This window comes from Hippocampus bargibanti, linkage group LG03 (genome assembly GCF_051943395.1).
Source record: "Hippocampus bargibanti isolate YZ-2025 linkage group LG03, ASM5194339v1, whole genome shotgun sequence".
NCBI classification, from domain to species: domain Eukaryota; kingdom Metazoa; phylum Chordata; class Actinopteri; order Syngnathiformes; family Syngnathidae; genus Hippocampus; species Hippocampus bargibanti.
The window spans coordinates 22,105,199-22,126,302 of NC_142736.1; the positions used below are offsets into that span (position 1 = coordinate 22,105,199).

Genomic DNA, 21,104 nt, shown 5'->3' on the forward strand with positions numbered 1-21,104 from the left:
CGATATCGGTTATATTGATAATACTGGTTATTACCATACTATTTTCATTTCCCGTGCACGTTTCTAGTCTTTTTATGTCTAATTAGTTCCGTTTAGTACGATTCATGGTTATTATGATAATCCGGTTACTACGGTTCTCTTTTGCATCTCCCGCCGGCCATTTTGCTGTTTATATCGATACAAAAGCAGTTTAGGGTGAATCGATATTTGCTTAGAGGTTTCTATACAGTACCACCATTATCGAAATGTGTATCGGTCGCGCCGTTTGTCCCGTGACTTGGTCACTTGGACTGAACTTTTGGATGAACTAAACCTTAAAGGACAACCGACTCTTCCGGACAAGTTGTGTCCATAATTTGTAAAATCACTTCAAATGATTTCTACTGAGCGCATTTTATACAATGCATTTTTTGGTACTTTGTTTGGTTTGAAAACTTCGTGTTGATCCGTGTTGATGGTGAAATTAGAAGGAAAAAACATAACGCGATGGTGAATCGTTGTGTGTTGCACCAAGACTACTATTTGACACAAATTCCCAGCAGACAAATCAGCCCATTTCCAATGGAGCTTGGGCGCCATCTTGTGAATCGTCGTGTGTTGCACCAAAACTACTATTTGATATTCGCTGACACAAATTCCCAGCAGACAAATCAGCCCATTTCCAACGGAGTTTGGTTGCCATCTTGTGCATTTTCTGGGACGCTACGTTGCTGTCATTGACGGCTCGAATTGATATAGGAAGACTCCTTTAATCGATTGCAAACATTTATGCTTTCCTATTCAGAACTATTTGAATCCTATTCATAACTGGATGAGAAGAAAGCATCTTCTCCGAATCTGAACTCCGTGAGCCCATTGTTTTGTTTCTTAAGCAAGGCAAGACGACTTGGCGTGACGTCACGAACTGGGGGCGGGACTTTCTGAAAATCCCTACTTTCGAGCTGGTTTGTGGTAGATTTTTGACACTTTAACTTATGTTCATTGCTGTTTTGCATTTGACGAAAAATATCCGCCTGCGTTATTTGGGTATTTTAGGTGCTGTAAAACGTTTTTCTGATGTCAGGAAACAAAAAAATAGTGTTGGTTGTCCTTTAAGTCATGCTCTATGGTACACACAATAACTAAAGATAAAAAAACAAGCTCATCTGCGAGAAATTGCCTCCCACCAACAACAATGGAGTGAACACCCATATTGCCTGGGGTCTGGAGAACCGCATCGACACTCTCTCTGTTACTCAGCTCTCTCCCCATGCAGTGATAGCTAGGCTTGGATGGAGCAGACGCACACATGAACACACACACACACACACACGAACACACACACGCACACACAGGTCACAAGGCTTTAATAAGAGCCAGATGTGCTGCAGGGATATGGAAGTACATAGACGGGCACCTCTTCAACTTTGAAGAATGTGCATGTATGCACATGTGCAGTCGGTTGAGGTATTTGCGGAATGAAAAGACTATTGGAATGAAAAGTAGTTACCTTTCTCGCTAAACTCTAACATGGGACTAATACTTTTGATGGTATGATATATAAGTGCAAATGTGCTATTTGAGAAATATAACATTTCTTACTAAAGGTCAAGGAGGGGTGATATGATCAGAATAATGGGCCAATCAGCAAATAAAAAAACAGCTCTCATAAGGAGATGAAGCAGTATATTTATTCAAACAACAGATCCTACCCACAAATAGTGAAACTGTGCATGGACTGTATGTATTGTGTGGAAAAACAAAAGTTCCCCCGAAATTCTTCCGAAAACCTTAATAAACATTCAATATGTTGAAAATGGTCATAAATGTCACTTGCATTTCTCTGATGACTTTGATTGCGGGATACAACTGTAGATGACAAATGGATGATCACCCACAGTCAATCAGCTGACCGATTCCATTGGGAACTTTATCATATGCATTCTGTCACCCATCGGGTTGGGAATTGAAAACCCATTTTTTATTCAGAGCTGATTCCTTTAGTTTCAATTCCAAATGTTCATACCATTTCAACCTTAATGTAGAATCTGTTGCGGGCCAAAAGACAGTCTGACTCCTTCAGAGGTTGGCAACACTCGTGCCAGTCCACTGTGAGCTTCTCCTTTCCCATTAACTCTAGCATTTACTGATGAGAATTGAATCAATGAATTATTAAAAAAACAGGACTCATGAAGGACATTAGACTTGTTAAACTCAATTTTAATTTCCTTAGTATTTGCCTCCATGGTTGTTTCTATTCCAGTAACAGGTCCTGAAAGTGAACTCTGACTAAATTTGGGTGGAGCACAGCTCATCATTTCGAGGAAGGAAGCAAATTCACTGGGCTGAACTGAATTGACTCATATGCCCCAGTGGCAGTGAGATAAGAGTGTTATTCGGTAATTTCTTAAAGGGAAAGCCAACACAAATTTATTTAATTTAATGATAATGTTCTATATGCCTTCATGGTCTAAACATGGTATTTTGAATAATATTGCATGTGTGAAATACGAGTTAAGCAATCAAATTCATCCGTTATTATCCATCTCGGGGGATGTTATATGTTTTGCCACTTGCTGTTTTCTGTAAATAACATCATAGGTCAGGTGAACAATGAGTGGTCGTTACCTGAGCCCTGAAAAAACATTGATATCATTTTCAGTCGACAGCATGCAACAAGATGGGCGCCTCCTGATGGGACAAAAATGTATACATTTTCCTGCTTAACGCAGATTTAGGAAATGCAGTGTTAATCAGAGTTCCACGTTTAGACTAATGGGGTTGCATAGGATATAGTCTTAAAAGACAATTTTGGGGTTGACTTCCCCTTTAATGCTAATAAGTTGTGTTATTGCTGTTGGAATATTTTGTCCTTGGACTGACATGAGTAAGAAAGAAATGCAACAAATGTCAACTTAAATTGGCCTTGTACTATCAGTTATGGGGCGTCTGGGCTTTTGAACAAGACCTGTAATGACCCATCCTCCTTGCATGTAAACACATATATCACCACAGCCTCCTTGGGGAGGTGGGGCAGTCGTTTGAGGTGCAATTTGAACAGGGCCTCGATCTGATAAGCGTTTTACAATGAAAACAATGAAGTGAATGTTGAAAATCCTGTGTGAAGGAGCACTTTAGGAGGAATGGATTGTTTGGGTGGGGCAGTTTATGATGGCTGAAAATGTTTCCCCTATGTAACAGGAGTCCTCAATTGTATTGTATTGTTGAAGTTGTGGGATAGGGTAACATGGTTTAAATTTCAGATGAGGTGTTGTGCTGATTGAAGGGAAAAACAGGTTTATTGCCAATCAAATAGGTGTTTTATATTTTTGCACGGTATGGTAAAAGAACAGCATGCATCCGCCTGCATGAGACAGTGAAAATGTTTTTAATCGTTGCAACAGTAATGCCTTTGGTAACCTACCAAGTTGGCAGAATTGGTTGCTGAATAAACTTGTGGTACAATTATTTTGCCAAACATCCTTTTTAAAGTATTCCTCCCTTTATTTTGTTTTTCTTTTGTTATTTTGTTTGTTTAAATTATGTGACAACTTCATGTGAATTGAGTGTCTTATTGAGTGAAATCTTGTGAATTGAGTGTCTTATCACAGCTATGTGATTGACCATATTTACTTCCGTGAACACTCCATGCCATATGAGTTGTTTCCTTGAGCGTCCATGTGACTTCATGGAACCATTCTGTTCACATTAGGAGTGGCATCTTTTTTGATCATGTGAACTACTGTACTAACAAACCCAACTCCAATAAAGTTGCATTTTGTGTTAAACAAATAAAAAGAGAATGCAATGGTTTGCAAGTCATGTTCAACCTGTATTTAATTGAATTCACCACAAGCTATTTTTAGCAAACAATCATTGATTTTGAATTTCATGGCTGCAATACGTTCCCAAAAACTGGAACAAGTGGCCAAAAAAGCCTGACAAATGTGTGGAATGCTCATCAAACACCTGTTTGGAACACCTCAGGCTAACTGGGAACATGCGGGCATCATGATTGAGTATAAAATGAGCATCCCTGAATTGTCAGTCGTTCACAAGCAAAGATAGATGGTGGTTCAACAAATGTTTCAGAAAATAGGTAAACAGTGTCAGGGTTTCATCATATTTTAGCATGTAAATGACATTTTCCATTACATGTATATGTTTGGATGAAGCAAAACAGACTCATAAGGCACCGCTATATAGTTATGTTAAATTACCTAGTGTGCAGTTTTCTTTGTTTAATGTTTTATTTGACCATAAACTTCATGGAAGGGTACAATTAAACAGTTTGAAGCTTCTTTTTGATGAGCTGTTCACTGAATCTCAATGTGCTTATTGTAAGGTGAGTTAAATTGAGTTCACTGCCAGCATTCAGTAATTGTATCTCAAGTTTGCATTCTTAAATTAAAGCAAAAACAGAGAAATGACTTTTATCAAGAAAAAACTCATATTTGGGGTCTCCTCTATCTCAAGGTACTGCTTCATAAAAAAGGAAATGCAGTTTCAGGATGTGTGTTACTGTGATGCTGATGTAGGAAAGAATCCGTAAATAATTCCATCGCACACCGCCCCCAGTCTGGCTGCAATATTGAATCCCAGGATGGCTGTTGGAGAACAGAGTCCATCTTCTATATTGTGAATAATGAGGTTGCTGATAGAGAACTGCACCGGATGGAATTGGATGCCTTATTTAGTCAAATTTTGCAGTTTGTTGCCGCAGAGTGGTCGGATTGAGAAGGTATGAACGTTGTCCTTGAAATCATTACTCTATATTGTGAATTATAAACACCATTTGGTGCACCTTTCTCACATGGCAATTTGGTTCCTCAATCTTATTTTCTTCATACATTAATGTTTGCTTTATTGGATACTCTGAGGAGTTTATGTTGGGAATAAGAATAGATAGTGTTGTTTTGTTGGTATGCTTGCTCACTTTGAGTTGATGTGTTTTCGGAAAAAAAGCCCAGTTTAAATTCATCTGTCCAAAGAACATTCTCCCAAAATGTTGTCGTTTGCCAGTTGTGGCAAATTCCACTCTTGCTTTTTTCTCAATTTGCTTTCAGCAGTCCTGTCCTCATTTGGGTGTCTCCCATTAAGCGCACTTTGGTTCAAAAGATTTGGTGTTTATTGCTTCAGCCTTCGGAGAGTGTTTACGTAAGTGTAACTTATTTAATGTTAGTAATCCTAAACACTAGACTGACAAGTGATTTGATCATTTGATCTCTCTCTCTCTCTCTCTCTCTCTCTCTCTCTCTCTCTCTCTCTCTCTCTCTCTCTCTCTCTCTCTCTCTCTCTCTCTCTCTCTCTTCCTCACCACCCATTCAAGCTACATCTTCCCATTTACCTTCATGTGTGCTCATGCACAGGGAGCACTCATCCAGCCAGCTAGAGAGACAAGACCCCAAGTTAACTACTAAACCATGCACAGGTGGTACTGAAAAAAAACAACAGCTTGAGACAGGACACAGATTTACAGCATCTCCAGGCACTCAGCTGAGAATAGGTCTGCACTTAGTAAAATAATGGCCCATGTCATATTATAATTTTTGTTCAATGTTGTTTTCAGACAACTCTTGAAGCTCAACTAATCACTGAATAGATAGTTTTTTTTTTTTATTTCATGTCGGTAGTGACGAGAGATGTTGAAGGCCAAAGGATTTTCTGACAAAATATGACCAGGATCGTTATTTTATAAGCTTAAGATGACAATACCACATTTGCCTAATATTTAAGCACCTTTTGTCTTTGAATCAATCACCTCATATCAATGAAAAGTTCCGCCGGGTCCTTCTAATAACTCACATAAAGATAAGAAATCTTTAGTCTCCTGGAAATTCGAAATGAAGCTGATTGTGTTGTTAGACTCAAGGAAATAGCTGCGGTCAGCTTCCTTGAAATCGTCCCAGCCACCACGCTGTCGTTTGGTTTTACATCCAGTGACATGAATCTAGCAGCTGTGTTCGAGGTTGAGATTGAATTGCAAACAGATGTTCCCCTTCATTGATGTTGTGTCCCCGGAAGACCCCCCACGACATACACACTATTGTGAAAAAGAAGGTACACAAAGAACAGGAAGCAGCTCTTTGTTGATATCAAAGGGTTTCAACTGACCTGTTGGGCAGCGTCACCAGGTGTGTTTTGTATTTAAATTCTATTTAAAAAGGATTTATTACCACCTGTTGGTTACTTTGTCCTAGTCCACTCCGTTTCTAAATGTCATTACATGATAATTGCATACATACAAAACCAAACATTTTTAATTCCCTTTTCAGTATATCTTAATAGTATTCTTTTTATCATCAATGAAATATGGATGGCAAACCAACAAAAAAGCTGAAATTATATTATATTTTTTTCGTTTTTTTCCCTGAAAATTTGAACGATCTCATTGTTCATAGTTTTCAAAATCAACATTTTATCTCAACTTTTTGAATGAACGAGATTTATCAAGTTTGTTCATCAATGGGTTTTCGAGTTATATTGTCCCTTTTTGGGAAGTTAATCCTTACACAAATAAGAAGCTCATTTACAGATTGTCTCCAAAATCTATAAATGCTGTTGTGTGACTTCGCTGAGTGGTCTGCTTGAGCAACTATGTATGTATGCATGTCACATTAGCATATTTGACAATCAAGCTGACTTTGACTTTGAACTGACTGATGCTGTCCCGACAAACCTGTACAAGCATATGATTTTTCATATCCTCAACTTCACACAGAAAATCCCAAAATGGGATTTCTGAACCATATATTTTAAAAGTGTATGGAAAAACTCTAAGCCTTGCGGTCAACTCTCAGGTACTTGCCATTGATTGCAACATTCTCTAAATAAAGATGTTCTGCTTTTACAGCTGGATAGAATAATGTGTTCTCTACATTGTAGCTCTTTCCAAATTAAAAGGTGGGTTAGAGCCGTCTCAAGTTGTACATATTGTTTTATTCTTATAAAGTATGCAATTAAATTTGGAACATTTGCAGGACAGAGATTTTTGGCAGAATAAATAGTTTTATGATTTTGTTTCCAAACTTCAAAATGCTTTTTCATCATTATTTTCTTCAAGGAAGATAATGGTTATTAAAAAAGTTTTGTGATAGTTTCTGTGACAAAATTGTTGTTGTTTTTTGACAATGAAAGTGTTAAAACTGACAAAGCAGCAGGGAGTCAGCTATTTTTCCGTTAGATGTACTTTCTATCATTAATCAGTCGTATCGTGACATTTTTCTCAGTCACAACTCTGAACGTCACTCCCGTACAGCTCAGAGAGAGCTTCATAACGGTCCATTAAATTCAGGTGCAGCGGTTTTGGCTTCCCCATTGTGCATACAGAGACAAAAGTGCACATTCCTCTGTGGAGAGAGGAGATTGGATTGGATTGGATTGGATTGGATTTGCCTTTATTAGTCTCACAGTGGAGAAATTTACATTGATGATGATGGGAATGTTACAACCCGAAGCTTGTAGGGAAATGTGGCGAAATTGGATTTCCTCAAATAACCCCAATGGTCCTCCACCAGGGTCAGAGGAACTTGTTTGCTATTCCTGTCCAGTCGCAGTGCTCCATCATTGCTCCAAAGAGAGATAAAATTAGACACCAGAGTTAAATCTTATTAGCTGTCATCCCACTGGCAGTCCTCCTTGGTGCCGTGTTCTGTGCCTGAGAACTTGGTTTGGGAATGAAACATTGACCGACTCAGTTGTGTTGACCACAAAAATCAGTCGACACAGAAATGCAAGCCATGAAATGTCTTCAATAATTTTAAAAAGCATATTTGTGGCAACCCAATCCAAAGTTTGGTCACTTGTGTGTTTCCACATGAACATTTATTGCTGATGGAAGCAATCTTGAAGTAGCAACGCTAGAATAAAATGATGTGTGCATGAGGGGCCAGCTTGGATTGATTTCTTGAATAATCAATGGAATAATTGAGAAGAGAATAGATTCTAAAAAGATTAATTATTCACATCCCTAATTCAAACCAATTGTGACTTTCAAGCCATATTAAAATTTGTTAGGATGGGGGCAGTTTGTTTTTAAAGTTGTGAATCTGATCATGAATATGACGATCATTCTGTACACTTTGTCTGCATGCAATACCAGCACTTGAATCCAGCAGAATACCCTGGAGTCCATAAAGCAATTTACCTTAACTGAAAAGTCAGTGAATTAATTTAAAAATATCCTTTGCCTTTCCTTCCATCAGGGGAATTTTAAGGTCAGTCCTGCAAAATGCACTGCCCTGAACCCCTGCTTTTTTTGTAGGCAATTAGTTCCAGAACCGGATGTGAAATCACCGACTTGAGAAAAAATATTTACCTCAGTATTTTGTTTTATGCAGGTTTTTCCTCTAATATATGCACTTAATAATACTAAAAAATCATTTCCAGAAAGCAGATTAAATTCTGAAGATGATATAATGATGACCAAATTCATCTTCAGAGTCACAAACTGTGTCAGAAGTGTTCTTCTAGGCTGTGAAAGAGAGGAATCTTCCATTATCTCTTGTCATGTCACACGCAACGATACATTTTGTGCCCATGTGACATGGCTGCCTCATTTGGGATGAAGCCGACTGACCCTTTTCAATTTCTTCCATCTAAGTTTCACTTGCCCTCCTTCTTGGACGCTCTTCTCTTCCCTACGGCAAGCTCTGAACACACCAGACACATGAACATTCACACACATACTTTCTCTGACAAGCTAAACAGCAATGAATGCAGTTGAATTCCTCCACTAATGAGGATGAACTCATTAAGGCATCTATCTGCATGAGAGTCTAAAGCACGTTCGAATGAGATAATCTTTCATCTGTTAATATGACTCTAATGGGGCAACCTTTGATCTCCAGCCAACTGAATATAAAACATTGTTTCTGACTCTGTTTGGCAGACAATTATAGCTGGGACATTAATTATGTCGTTTTTGTTCAATATTACAAAACGCTTTGTAAAACCTAAACTTGTTTTCTGTACAATATTGCCCCTTTTGCCTCTTTGAAGATGAATGCAGAATTTAAATAGGTCAGCGCAAGCACAGTCATTGCATAACCTGCATTATCTTTTTAATATGTAAACATATTCTTTCCATTATGTATATTGATTCACAACACAATTGTGTCATCGTATGAGTCAAAATGTCCTTGATCGTCTTTGACGATCTTTTTTTTAAAACAAAAGCTTGTTTTACAGTAATTTAGATGCCACTTTAGGTATTGATAAAAAATGTCATGATAGCCCTGTGACTGACTGAGTGACTTGGAGCAATTTATATGACATAATTTCCTGAGTGAAATTAAATGTAGTGACAATTCCAATAAAAATGTCATCAATCAATTGGGCACTTTGTAAACATTCACTGCACATGTTCTTTTTTTATGTGTATGTGAATTGGGGAACACCCATGTTAATAACACTCATGAGACCCAAGTCGTTTGCTTCTTGGCTGTTGTGTAAGAGGGAATAACGAGAGTGTTGGACAGTACAATTTATAACACTGCACCCCCAACAAAAAAAAACTAAATTGAATTTATAATTTTTACAACCTTGAATTTTGGGTAGAAGGGAGGTATCTGAACTGAATAAAATAATCAACGCAAAGGTTCTGTTGCTCCTGTTTTCATCATCTGACCTCATAGATGTTTGGACTTTTGTCAAAAAGCCCATTTCTCTCAAATATCCTTCACAAATCTGATGAAATCTCTTCAGAAGCATGTTTATTTGCGAGAGAATCCATCCACAACAGATGTCGCCTATCAAGATGCTGATCAGGCATTATGAATAATGCAGAATACATCGATGAGAAGGTTTCTTCAGCCGTCATCTGTACAAAAGTGAAGGTTTCGGACGTTTCGCCTCCGTTTCGCCTCGCTGAAGAAACCTTCTCATCGATGGACCACTCCTGTACGACTGAGAGCTTACACAGACGTAATGCAGAATACAGTACAACAGCACCATTTAGAATGACCTCTTATTGTCGGCAGGCGTGCAGAAGCAGAAGCACTTGCTCACACAAACTTTAGACATATTTGTGAACCAGAAAAATACTTTTTGCTTTCAGGGAAAGTTTTAGCTCTTTGAAGTGTTGCAATTATATTCTTCATACACCGTATTTTACGGTGCATATGGTGCACCCAAAAGCCTTGATTTTCTTCAAAAGATGATTCTGTGCCTTATGTGCCTGTGCACATTGTATGTGAAGTAATATTGAGCCACAACAGGTCTCGCAACTACTGTCAGCAGCCACGACTCGATTTGTAGAAGTGGTGCGTAACCCCAGGCTCGATTGTCGCACCTCATAATGTCGTGTGCCTTATAGAATAAATAAAGGAGAATAAAGAATTTATGTTGCCAACCCAAATATTTTAACAATGAGCCGCAAACATAAAATAACTACCGCAAAAGTTGTTTAATTCAAATGGATACAAACCTAAAGCCTGCAAACCTATTGTGACGACTTGCTCTTCGCTTGTTTTGTTCCAGCTTCATTTTCTGCACAACACAACTATTCTTGGAGGGCAATTTTAAAGTCTCATTTTCTCAATTAATCACAAGCCACTGAAGCGTAAACAGAATATGGTAATGCACTGCATTATGTATGCCTGAATAAACGATTAATCTACCCAATACAATGTAGTAAAATACGTCACGGGCCGTTGCTCTGGTTTAAGTGCACTAATGGTCTTCCGTCTATGGAATTAACCAAAATCCACAAGTGCAACCTGCCACTCCATTTTCATATCACTCTAATGCAGCCCTAAAACCCATTCTCCTTGTTTATCTTCAACCAATGTTTTGTTCTTTCCATTTTCCAGTCCGCTTATCCTCATAAGGGTGGTGGATGTGCCGAAGCCTTTCACAGGTGTCATTGGGCAATAGTAAACCCTGAACTGGTTACCAAGCAATTGCACGGTCTCACAGTCACACCTCAGGACAATTTTGAGTGTTCCAATAACCTGCCGTGCATATTTTTGGAATGTGGGAGGAATGTGGATTACCTGGAGAAAACTAAATGCAGGCCTGGGAAGAACATACAAACTCCAGAAAGGAAGGCTGTAAACTGAATCGAACTCTGCGCCTCTGCACTGTCAGCCAGACGTGCTCAAGAGTCGCCCACTGTGGCGCTTGTTTTGTTTTTTATAAAACACACTTTTTTGACAGCAAATGGGGCATAAGACCTTTGTGTGCATGGACTCGCGTATCCTTTCCCCCCTAGAAGACACTGCACAAAAATAAATAGAAATGTGAATTTTAATGAACTCAATTGAATAATACAGCTGTTCAGTAATGCTCTACTTAGAGAGACCCTGATATGCCTTTTCAGCTCTTATCTGTAACCGGCTTACTTCGTTATGGTCAATCTCCAATTCTGATTCCCAATTTTCCAGCTGTCGTAAATTGCCTTTCTTGACAAGTGGAAAGTAGTTAAAACCTCAGAAACAATGTGGTCTGAATTAAATGACCGAAATCATTACCCCTTAAGCGTCTCTTGATTGCCAAATGATGGTTGTGCTGCAAAGTTGGAATGGCTATTCTTGAGGGTAATGTGGCAAGAGTGCATGTGTGAATATTTTGGTAACAGTTGAGTTCTTCTTAATGAGAGGCGACCACAGGAACATGCTTAAATAGTTGCAATAATGTGGCTTTGTTTGTTTTCCCTTGAATAATATTGCTGCTGAGAATGTTGTTTTTGTGCTTCTGCAAGGCACAGGGGTGCTAATTTTCAACATGCTAACACAGGATGCACACGGTCAGTTTATATCTTTTGTTTAATGCGTCAAAACCAATTCCAATGTAGTTGGGATTTTGTGTTTAACATGTATACTGTACTTAAAAAAAACATTTATTCTAGCAAATAATTGTGAATTTTATATCTGCAACACCATCCAAAAAAGCTTTGACAGGATGTCTTCACATCACCTTTTCTTTCAAAAATATTCAAATCTGGTAACTGAGGATTCTCATTTTTGAAGCTCTGTATAGAGTTTTCTCATTTGGTCTTGATGTGCAACTTCAGCTGTTCAACACTCCAGGGTTTCATCTACTTGTTGTTCTTCTTTGTTCTTTACATAACTTTGGAGTTTCTCCATTATGAGACGAATAAAGGTTTTCTTATTCTTTTTATTATTTTACTTCCTAGTGCGTCACACATTTTCACACATTTTGTTGTTTGTAACATACTTGATGTGTTTTTTTCTTTTCCAACAACTATTTTGCCACATTTTAGATGTCTGAAATACTCCGATGATATTATTGCCAAACAAAACATTTCACACCAAGAGTGAATGTGGCCCAAAATTTAGAACACTCCAGCCACAGCTGTTTTTTGTTTGACACATACTCTTTGAAGCTCAACGGATGAATTGATCTTTTCATTGTTACTTGATGCTCCTCAATGGACCTCACCCATCCTCTCTGTGCGTATCTTTGATCAGTCCGACCTCCCAAGAGCATATCTCGGCCAACACAATAGACAATCTGCTTCTATTTTCTTGTCTTGGCTCATGGCTTTTCAGAATAAGCACTTTTCCACTTTCATACCTGTTTATCGTCATTTGAGCTTGTTCTTTCACTCATTCACTGCCAGATGATGTGCAAAAATGTGTCCACGCCAGTGCCAAGGTGATTGTCATTGTCTATTGAATTCCAGGACGCACAGAATATTGTGTTTTAGGACTACATTAAACATCTAATGTAACCTTAGACTCTCTTCTTTTATCAGAAAAAAAGAGTTAATTCCTAAATTATATGGGTCTGGAGTTATATGAGCTTGAAATGAGTCCAACATACAATGCAATACATACATATTGGTTTATATAGTGATTTAACAACAGCCGAAGCTGGACCAAAGCGCTAACATGGAAAAGAAAAAAATCATTGCCAGCGGCAATGGCCACTGGCAATGGCCTGCGCTTTATCGGCATCCAAGCATGAAAAAAACAAAATCCGAACAAATTCGGGAATGGCGCTCTACGTCATATTTTCAATTCCCGTGAATTGTGAATGGCAGTGAATGAGTTAATAGATTGTTATACTCATACAACTCACAGACATTCCATATGAATGTGTGGTTATGACGAGCACCGAGTTGAATATAACGATTGAAAGTGCACCAGCCTTCTTAGCTGTTGCATGTCTCACAAACTTTGTAACTCACTTCCTCCCAACATTTGTAACATCGATTCTCTTCCCACCTTCAAGTTCCATCTCAAAACCCATCTATTTAAAATTGCTTTTTCTGTGTAGCGCTCTCTTGTTTATATTTATAATTGTATTTTATTTATTGCATTCTATTTGTGATTGTATTTTATTTATTATAGTACCTATGCTTGTCTGTGACTGTAAAGTGTCCTTGAGAGCTTTGAAAGGTGCTTAAAATGTAATGTATTATTATTATTATTGTTATTACTCTTATCACAAACCTTTGGCTTTGTGCAGGTACTTATAATACATCAGGCTGGATGCTTTTGATCTATTTACTCTGATTTAAAACATGATTCAGGATGCAAATAGCGCTGCGACACAGGTGGGGAATGTGCATTGTGTTGTCATCATTGGTGTGTTCAGACCAAAAGAAATTAATTGACCAGCTTTTTGTAGGTGACTGCATGTACTGCCCATTTTGAAGCTTACAAAATACTTGCAGTAAAATACTTTTGGAATTAGCATTATATCAGCAGACATTTTCAGTGCTGGATTTTCCTATCGACGCAGGCTTAGGGAAGCAAAAACCCCAAATTCACTCAGCACCAAGTCTTCCTTGGCGTTGACTGAGAAAGGTGAAGCTTGACCATGTGAGATAAAAACAGCTCTGCCTGGCACAGTCTGGTTATAGTCACTCCGGTAAAATGCGTGATGTTCAACCCGCCTTGTTGGCCCCACATTCTGCATACCTCTCACAGTATCCGTTCAGTATTTTGTAGTAATCAAAATAAATCATTTGCAACCATCTGCTTTGGCTTTGGAGAACCATGATCGACATGTTTCTGTTTCCCTCACAAACCAGTCACTGAAATATAGACAGGTGGGTTTTTTCCCTATATCACCATAGCTATAATTTGCTACACACAGTAAAAATCCACACCATGCAAGCTTTTTATTGGTCCAAGTTAAAAAAAAAGACAAATATCTCCAAATCCTTGTGTTCAGAAAAAAAAAAAGAAAGAGTGTGCATAGGGAGTATTAGTTTTGAGTTGCAGTTTTTCTTTTCTATTTGTCAATGCACGTTCCGCTCTTCTTTAAAGTCTAACCCCCAGAATACCATGTGTCACGACAATATTTCATCTGGGTCTTCATTTTCAAGCCCAGAGGCATTTGAATGCATTACTCTTGTATACCTGCATGTGTTTGTTTTTAGCATGAATGTAACTGTTCTGTCATTGTATTTCAGGTTTTTGGGGATTATTACCACTTCAAGCATCGTGCGGTGGCTAAGCGGTCGCTGTCTGATCACAGGAGCTCACATGTCCGTCTACTTAAAGATCCCAAGGTAAGAAGTTTACAATTGTCAGTCTTATTTTATTGTATTTGGAGAAGAAACTCTTTGACGTACACTGAGCTTTCCCACGAAAATGGGGAGCATAACAAATGAAATGGTTCAGAAGAAATGGTCATTATCTTCAGCAATTAATAAAAGGAAGATTGACGTTACTATTTACCTATATTAATTTGGTGGCCCGCTGTGCGACTTGTTAGCACATCGGCTTTGCGGTACGGACGTGCAGGGTTTGATTCCTGCTCCGGCCTTCCTCTATGGAGTTTGCATGTTCTCCACGTGCCGGTGTGGGTTTTCTCCGTATACACCAGTCTCCTCCCACATTCTAAAAATATGCATGGCAGGTTGATGGACCACTGTAACTTGTCCCAAGATGTGACTGTGAGTGTGGATGGTTGTCTCTGTGTGCCCTGCGAATGGCTGTTTCATGGCCCTTAGCATGATTAATATAAGTAGTACATGTGAAACATAGGGAGCTTGAGGGGCAAATGCATATCCTTACACTTTGTCATTTAAAAGTCAGAAATGCCTCCTCATCCAGATGGGTTGTTGTCATAAGAGTGATGGAAGTTGAACAGGCTCTTCCCCGAGGAGGCCCTCCAAGTCATCAACACTCCTCTGTCAACCTCTGAAATTCAGTTCAGTTCACTCATCTTGACTGATCCTAATGGAAATTTCACATTTCTGAATTTTCCAGCAGTCTTGCAAGTAAATTTGAACATGAGCTTGTGCCCTGCTACACTGGGAAAGACAGTGAAAATCTGTGTGAAATTAATATTGATAGCTATGGAAAATGATGCATTATGAACCTAGAATCACTGAGAAAGTCTAAAACTTTGTGTAATGGTTGTAAATTGAATGACTCAAATAACTAAACGGTCTTCTTCCGTTTAGTTATGGGTGACATAGCACACAGATTTGTCACTATGACATTTGAGTCAGTCATAGTGACCTGTGACTATTTAACCAATTACACTAGTTTTGAATTGGGTGGAAAATAATAATAATCCAGCACATAATTGAGTTAAGTAAAGTTTTTGACTTTCAACTGTTAAGTCTCAAATTATTTTTGAGCACATTTTTATTTTTGTGGTCAAAATACTTTTTAACTTCAAATGACACAGGGGAAAAAGCCGAAAGTCGTTTAATTTACAACAATAGGAACAAGTAAACAAGCTCCACGATTCTTTAGAATGGGGCTCAAGATCTTGCTCTCAATTTCACCGATAATTTTTTGTCCATCGGAAAACAGAATGAAAAAAGGGCAGTATTTTTGCATTTGTGAATCTTACTCAATGTCCTAAAAACTGTCTTGCTTTTGGATTATTTTCCAGCCATTGATTTATAATGTCCAATGTAACGGTTACTTTGTTGTTGGGCGGCTGGGCGGCCCAGGTGCAGGCTGGGAAAAGGTGCAATTGTGTGCCGCTGTTGTGAGAGCGAAAGCCACCTCCCTTTCTATTTGAGATTTCCTTTACCACTGGGCCTCCATTTCCTGTTGTTGAATTCCTCTGTTCTCCACAGCACCTCAGAGAATGTGAAGAATTACCCTGTTGTGTATTCCCTTGGAAAGTTCACCATGGGTCAAAAAGATGCCTCTTCGCTATTACTTTGAACACTTGACAATCTAATCAGGGTTGTTTTAAATTAATTCTTTTTTTCCAGTCTTTTTTTTCTTCCACCTCATAGCTGTTTTTTCTTTTTGCATCTAAGACACATGTGGATGAGTTCACGATTCTTTGCGTTAATCAGACAAATTTATGGGTACATTTTCACAAGACAAAGTTCAGGATGTACATCTGTGTAAGCTCTCAGTCGTACAGGAGTGGTCCATCGATGAAAAGGTTTCTTCAGAATACGGCTGAAGAAACCTTTTCAGGATGTAAAGGTATCGAACATGTCATGACAAATTCCACAGCTGTTTTTGCATTGAGAAATTATTTTTTCCAGTTCACAGCCAACTTGGTAACTGGCCACAAAGGGATTTGAATGCACAGTGTTTCCAATCTGTTATGTGTTGAAAGGCGGTCAAGAATATCTCGACCTCAACCACAAATCGTATGCTGGCAAACAGGAAACCATTTAAAGGGGCCCAGTGAGGACCTAACGCTTGGATGCATTTTTACCTTCATGCTTTTCTATTGTGAAGTTTAGATTTATTGTCAGTTATTGGATGAGAAGAAATGCAAATATTTAGTTGGTTTGTTGCGGATTGTTGTTTTGCAAACATAACAGTGCAACTATCTATTAATATCATATATGTTATTATTATTATTATTCATTTTTCATTAGTTGGGCTTTGCACCGCGAATGGCTGCCGCTGCTCACCCGCACGCAAAAAAATCCAGTGACTGTAAAGTGTCCTTAAGAGTTTTGAAAGGCGCTTAGAAATTAAATGTGTTTTTATTAATAACAAATATTGACAGAACTGCTACAATGATCGCCAAAGAGAGACAAAATCCAAAAATCACCTAATCAAAATCAGGCATTATTGTTGTCATTGTTGTTCATGAGAATTATTTTCAAAACAAAACCATTGATCTCCTCCTGGACAAAAATGACGACACCCTGAAATTAATATTTTATTGCACTACTTCCCGAGTCATCAAACAATTTCTGTAGCTCAACTTATTCACTGCCTGCTGTGTTTCAAAGCAACGTTTCCCCGCATTGCCAGCTGTTTTTGATCATTTTGACTGATTTTTCAAGACCCACAGAATATTGTTTCCTATGCCAATTTATGTATCAAACGTATCAAAAGAAAGAGGCTCTTCTCTTCTTTGATTGCAAAAAAAAATCCAATTTTTTGCACTCTTTTGTAATCAGTGACTCAGATGATCGGAATTTTTCTTCTGTGACACCTCAAACCAAAAAGAACAAAAACAGGGCTGAAAAGGGCTTTTGATGACAAAATAATTTTATTACTGATCCAAAATGTCAGTCGCTTTCATTTATCATTCACTCAACAAACTTCTTCAACCACCTAATCTAACCTAACGATCGCGACATAATCGATTTCCGAATGTACATATATTGATCGCTATTCGACAGAAGGGACAGTCGATGTAACTGACATAAGCAATAGAACAGCTCGTGAAATGACTATCTGATTGAAACCTGTGCAATATATCAGGACATGAAAACACTTTATCTGTAGGTTGCCACCGCTGACTGAACTGTGTCTTGCCATCTGCATCCTGGAAAGGAGAAACTAAATCTCAGTCAAAGCATCTCCCCCACTCAGACTGTGATACTAAAATAAACCTATCCGGAATTAAAACAAATTCATTCTTACGTGAGATTATGGTATCACAGAATTAACCACACATCAGTGTATAAGCTTACTCTAGTGATTGCTTTTATAAAATACAGTGGGACCTTGGCTTACAAACTTACAGACAGAGTATGTAAGGCGAAAGGTGTGTATCCCGAAAAATAATTTCCCATAGCAAACCATTAAAATGAGAATAATCCGTTCCCGGGTCCCCATAAAACATAATTTTCTACTTTCTAATTTTCTAAGCCTTAAAACTACACAAACTATACCTTATTTTATGTATAATAAATGTGCTATAGTATTATGATTAAAGAAATAAACTGTACTGTACAATAAAGTCATTTTATTTACCTTTGTGATGGTCACTTGATGGAATGGAGTGTCCGGTTTCCTCAGCATTAAACACTTGATGAGGAACATAGGCTTCTTTCACCATCTTGAGGAATGATCCCTTGTAGGTGCGTTCTCTGTGATAATTGTATCTAGTTCTTCATCAATTGTGATCTGTTTAGCTGGGTTGATAGCTTTTGCATCAAGTGTACAGATGACTTGTGCGGGTTATTTGTGGAGCCTGATTGATGGGATATTTTAACCTTCCAGTCTACACTCTGCTTTTGAATTATCAAAGTTCAAACGAGTCTAAATTTCACTGTTTTATATCAATTTTCTAACCTTTTTTATGTTTTTTCTTTTATTTTTCACTTTTGTTTTTTTGGACTCTGCCATCTCCCTTTCATGTGTGTGTGTGTGTGTGTGTGTGGTTTTCTATCACTCTCTGTCTGTCTGCCTGTCTCTTTAATGTTTAACACCCCACACCCATCCCCACTGCTGGGTTCTTGACCAATCACGTGGCTTTAACCAAAGATGCCATTTTGTTTTTTGGAGAACAGCCTCGCTCTCTCTCTGCCTGTAACCCCATCCCCCACTGCTGCGTTCTTGACCAATCACGTGGCTTTAACCGAAGACTGGGGGCGGGCACAAAAACGACACATCACTCATTGTGGCAGCTCCGCGTGTGTCCCGAAAAATAGTTTGTATGCCAAGGTAAAATTTTTCATGAATGTAACGTTCGTAAACCGAAAAGTTCGTAAGCAAGGGGTTCCTAAGCCAAGGCCCCACTGTACCTACAACGATATTTTTACTGAAAACATCCCGATATTGTTAATTCTTTGAAACATTGCTTCTAGCAGACTGCAAAAATACGCAGCCAATCAGCTCAAGGGATAATCCACCGGTGCTGTCATTGGTCTACGTCACGCCGGGACCCAATCATGCTTACAGTCATGTCCAAAACCTCTTAGTCCATCCATTCATTTTCTGATGCTATATTTGTCTTTTCACCTCTGTTTTTAGGTTACCTGGGCAGAGCAACAGGTGGTCAAGCAAAGGAAAAAACGTGATATCTACACAGAACCTTTTGATCCGAAATTCAAGTACCAGTGGTACTTGGTGAGTTTCATTTGTAATGTAAAGAGTAAAACTGAATGTGTGTTTTCTGTGTTTGTGAATTTGTCCCTGCACACCAGTTGAGCTTTTTAGTCACTCAAATGCCAACAATTGAATGTGGTATTGTTCCCGTCATTGTAAAATGTAATCCGGTGTGAATCTATTATGATGAACTTTTACAGTTAAAACTAAGAAGCTTCTGGACGATCTAAGTGATTTTTTTTCATTGTTTTAATTCGTGAATTTTCTTCACTATCAATTTGAACAAAAAAAATTATAAAATTATATTAAAACAATTATAAAATAGAAATATTATAAAAATAAATTATAATTTTTTTCTGCATCTGATTTATCAATCAATTGTTTTTTTTTTCATTTCACTGAATATACTCCAGCCTACAAAAGCACCACTAACTTCAACCTGTGGAGGTGTTTGCAATATATGTAGATTCATGTGATGCAACAAATTGCATTTCGGATTTCACAAGTAGCCTGTATTGAATAATATTATTAGAATAAATGGCTGAACATATTTTTATTAAATCCCTTTCACCGCTGGGATTAGCTTTGATCAAAATATATTAAGTGCACTTTTTAACATGGCTACAGAACAGCGGGGCAGCCATTTTATTTTTTTGTTTACTTAACTGAAAAGAGGGATGGGAAGAGGCAAAGCCTAGCAATGAATGATACACTAACATCACGACAACTATAAATAGACTGTATTACTTATGATTCTTCAATTGATACAACTGAACTGATACAATTTACAGGCATTGATTCATAGATCTATTGCGTTTTCCGTTTTGCTGAACTCATTGTCAATACCCATGGCATTGAGTCCACATTTTCAGAGGTGTCTGACACCAGTTTTTATCAGTCCCGTTCACAGCTTGCCAACTACATTCCTTTAATGGCATTTGTGCCAATGGCATGACTGCATTTCCAATCCCTGCCATCTCTAAATGAGGCTCACTGAGTGGTAGATCAGACACGATATTTGTAGCTATCGGTGACTTAAAGGATAGCTTTGAAGCAGATGAAAGCTACAGCTTTGAAAATGCCAGTTTAAATGTCAACAGCAAATCAAACAGCATACAAAATGATTTGTGAGCCATCATCCAAGTCTCCAGTGTTTTGGGCCACATTAATGACAAAGTGCATTTGTTGTACTGACACTTAATGACAGAATAATATGATTGCCTTATTGCTTTTCCCATTATTTGCTTTCTGTTAATGAACCTTTGAAAAGTGCCATTTTGCTGTGTCACACTGACGTAAGATGAAAAGATGATCAATAAATTTTTTTATCCACCCTTAGTACAACACCAACCACCATGACTTGAATGCCAAAGCTGCTTGGCAGTTGGGCTACACAGGTAAAGGAGTGGTGGTGTCCATCTTGGATGATGGAATAGAAAAGAACCATCCAGACCTCAGTCAGAACTATGTAAGTACAAATCATCACTGTCCTTAAAAATACAAATAAGAAATACTCCACTTATTGAAACATTTTGAATCATCATTTTTTTTACATAGACTACAATAGTTTGCACTCTTGGCATGTTATGTCGTAGGACCCCGATGCCAGCTATGATGTGAATGATGGCGACCCAGACCCTCAGCCAAGATATACACAGCTTAATGATAACAGGTATGTGCAACTAGTTTTCATTCCTCATCAGAATCAGATTTATTGGCCAAGTATGCAATAAACACACGCGGGGTTTACTTACCGGTTAAAATCTGTGCAACGGAACATTGACAAGACGGCAACCTCAGGGAGACAGAACGAGAAGCCAGTTTTTCCATTTCTCATTGTAGCAAAATGCATTTCCCTTTGCATTCTTCAGCCGAGCTAAACAGGTCTGATAGTCTTTCATATTTTCCAATGGCGAGTCATTCTTCAAA

The 21,104-nt window shown here is 38.2% G+C and overlaps 1 protein-coding gene across 2 annotated transcripts in view; it reads left to right on the forward strand.

Moving 5' to 3' along the window:
* The window catches only part of furina (furin, paired basic amino acid cleaving enzyme a), a 62,903-nt gene that overhangs the window by 19,644 nt on the left and 22,155 nt on the right, over positions 1–21,104 (forward strand). For both annotated transcript variants that reach the window (XM_088992595.1, XM_088992596.1), the window contains exons 3-6: positions 14,366–14,464; positions 19,101–19,196; positions 20,515–20,643; positions 20,771–20,847. In XM_088992595.1, coding sequence (XP_088848721.1) covers positions 14,366–14,464; positions 19,101–19,196; positions 20,515–20,643; positions 20,771–20,847 — 401 coding nt within the window. The remainder of the gene's footprint in view (positions 1–14,365; positions 14,465–19,100; positions 19,197–20,514; positions 20,644–20,770; positions 20,848–21,104) is intronic.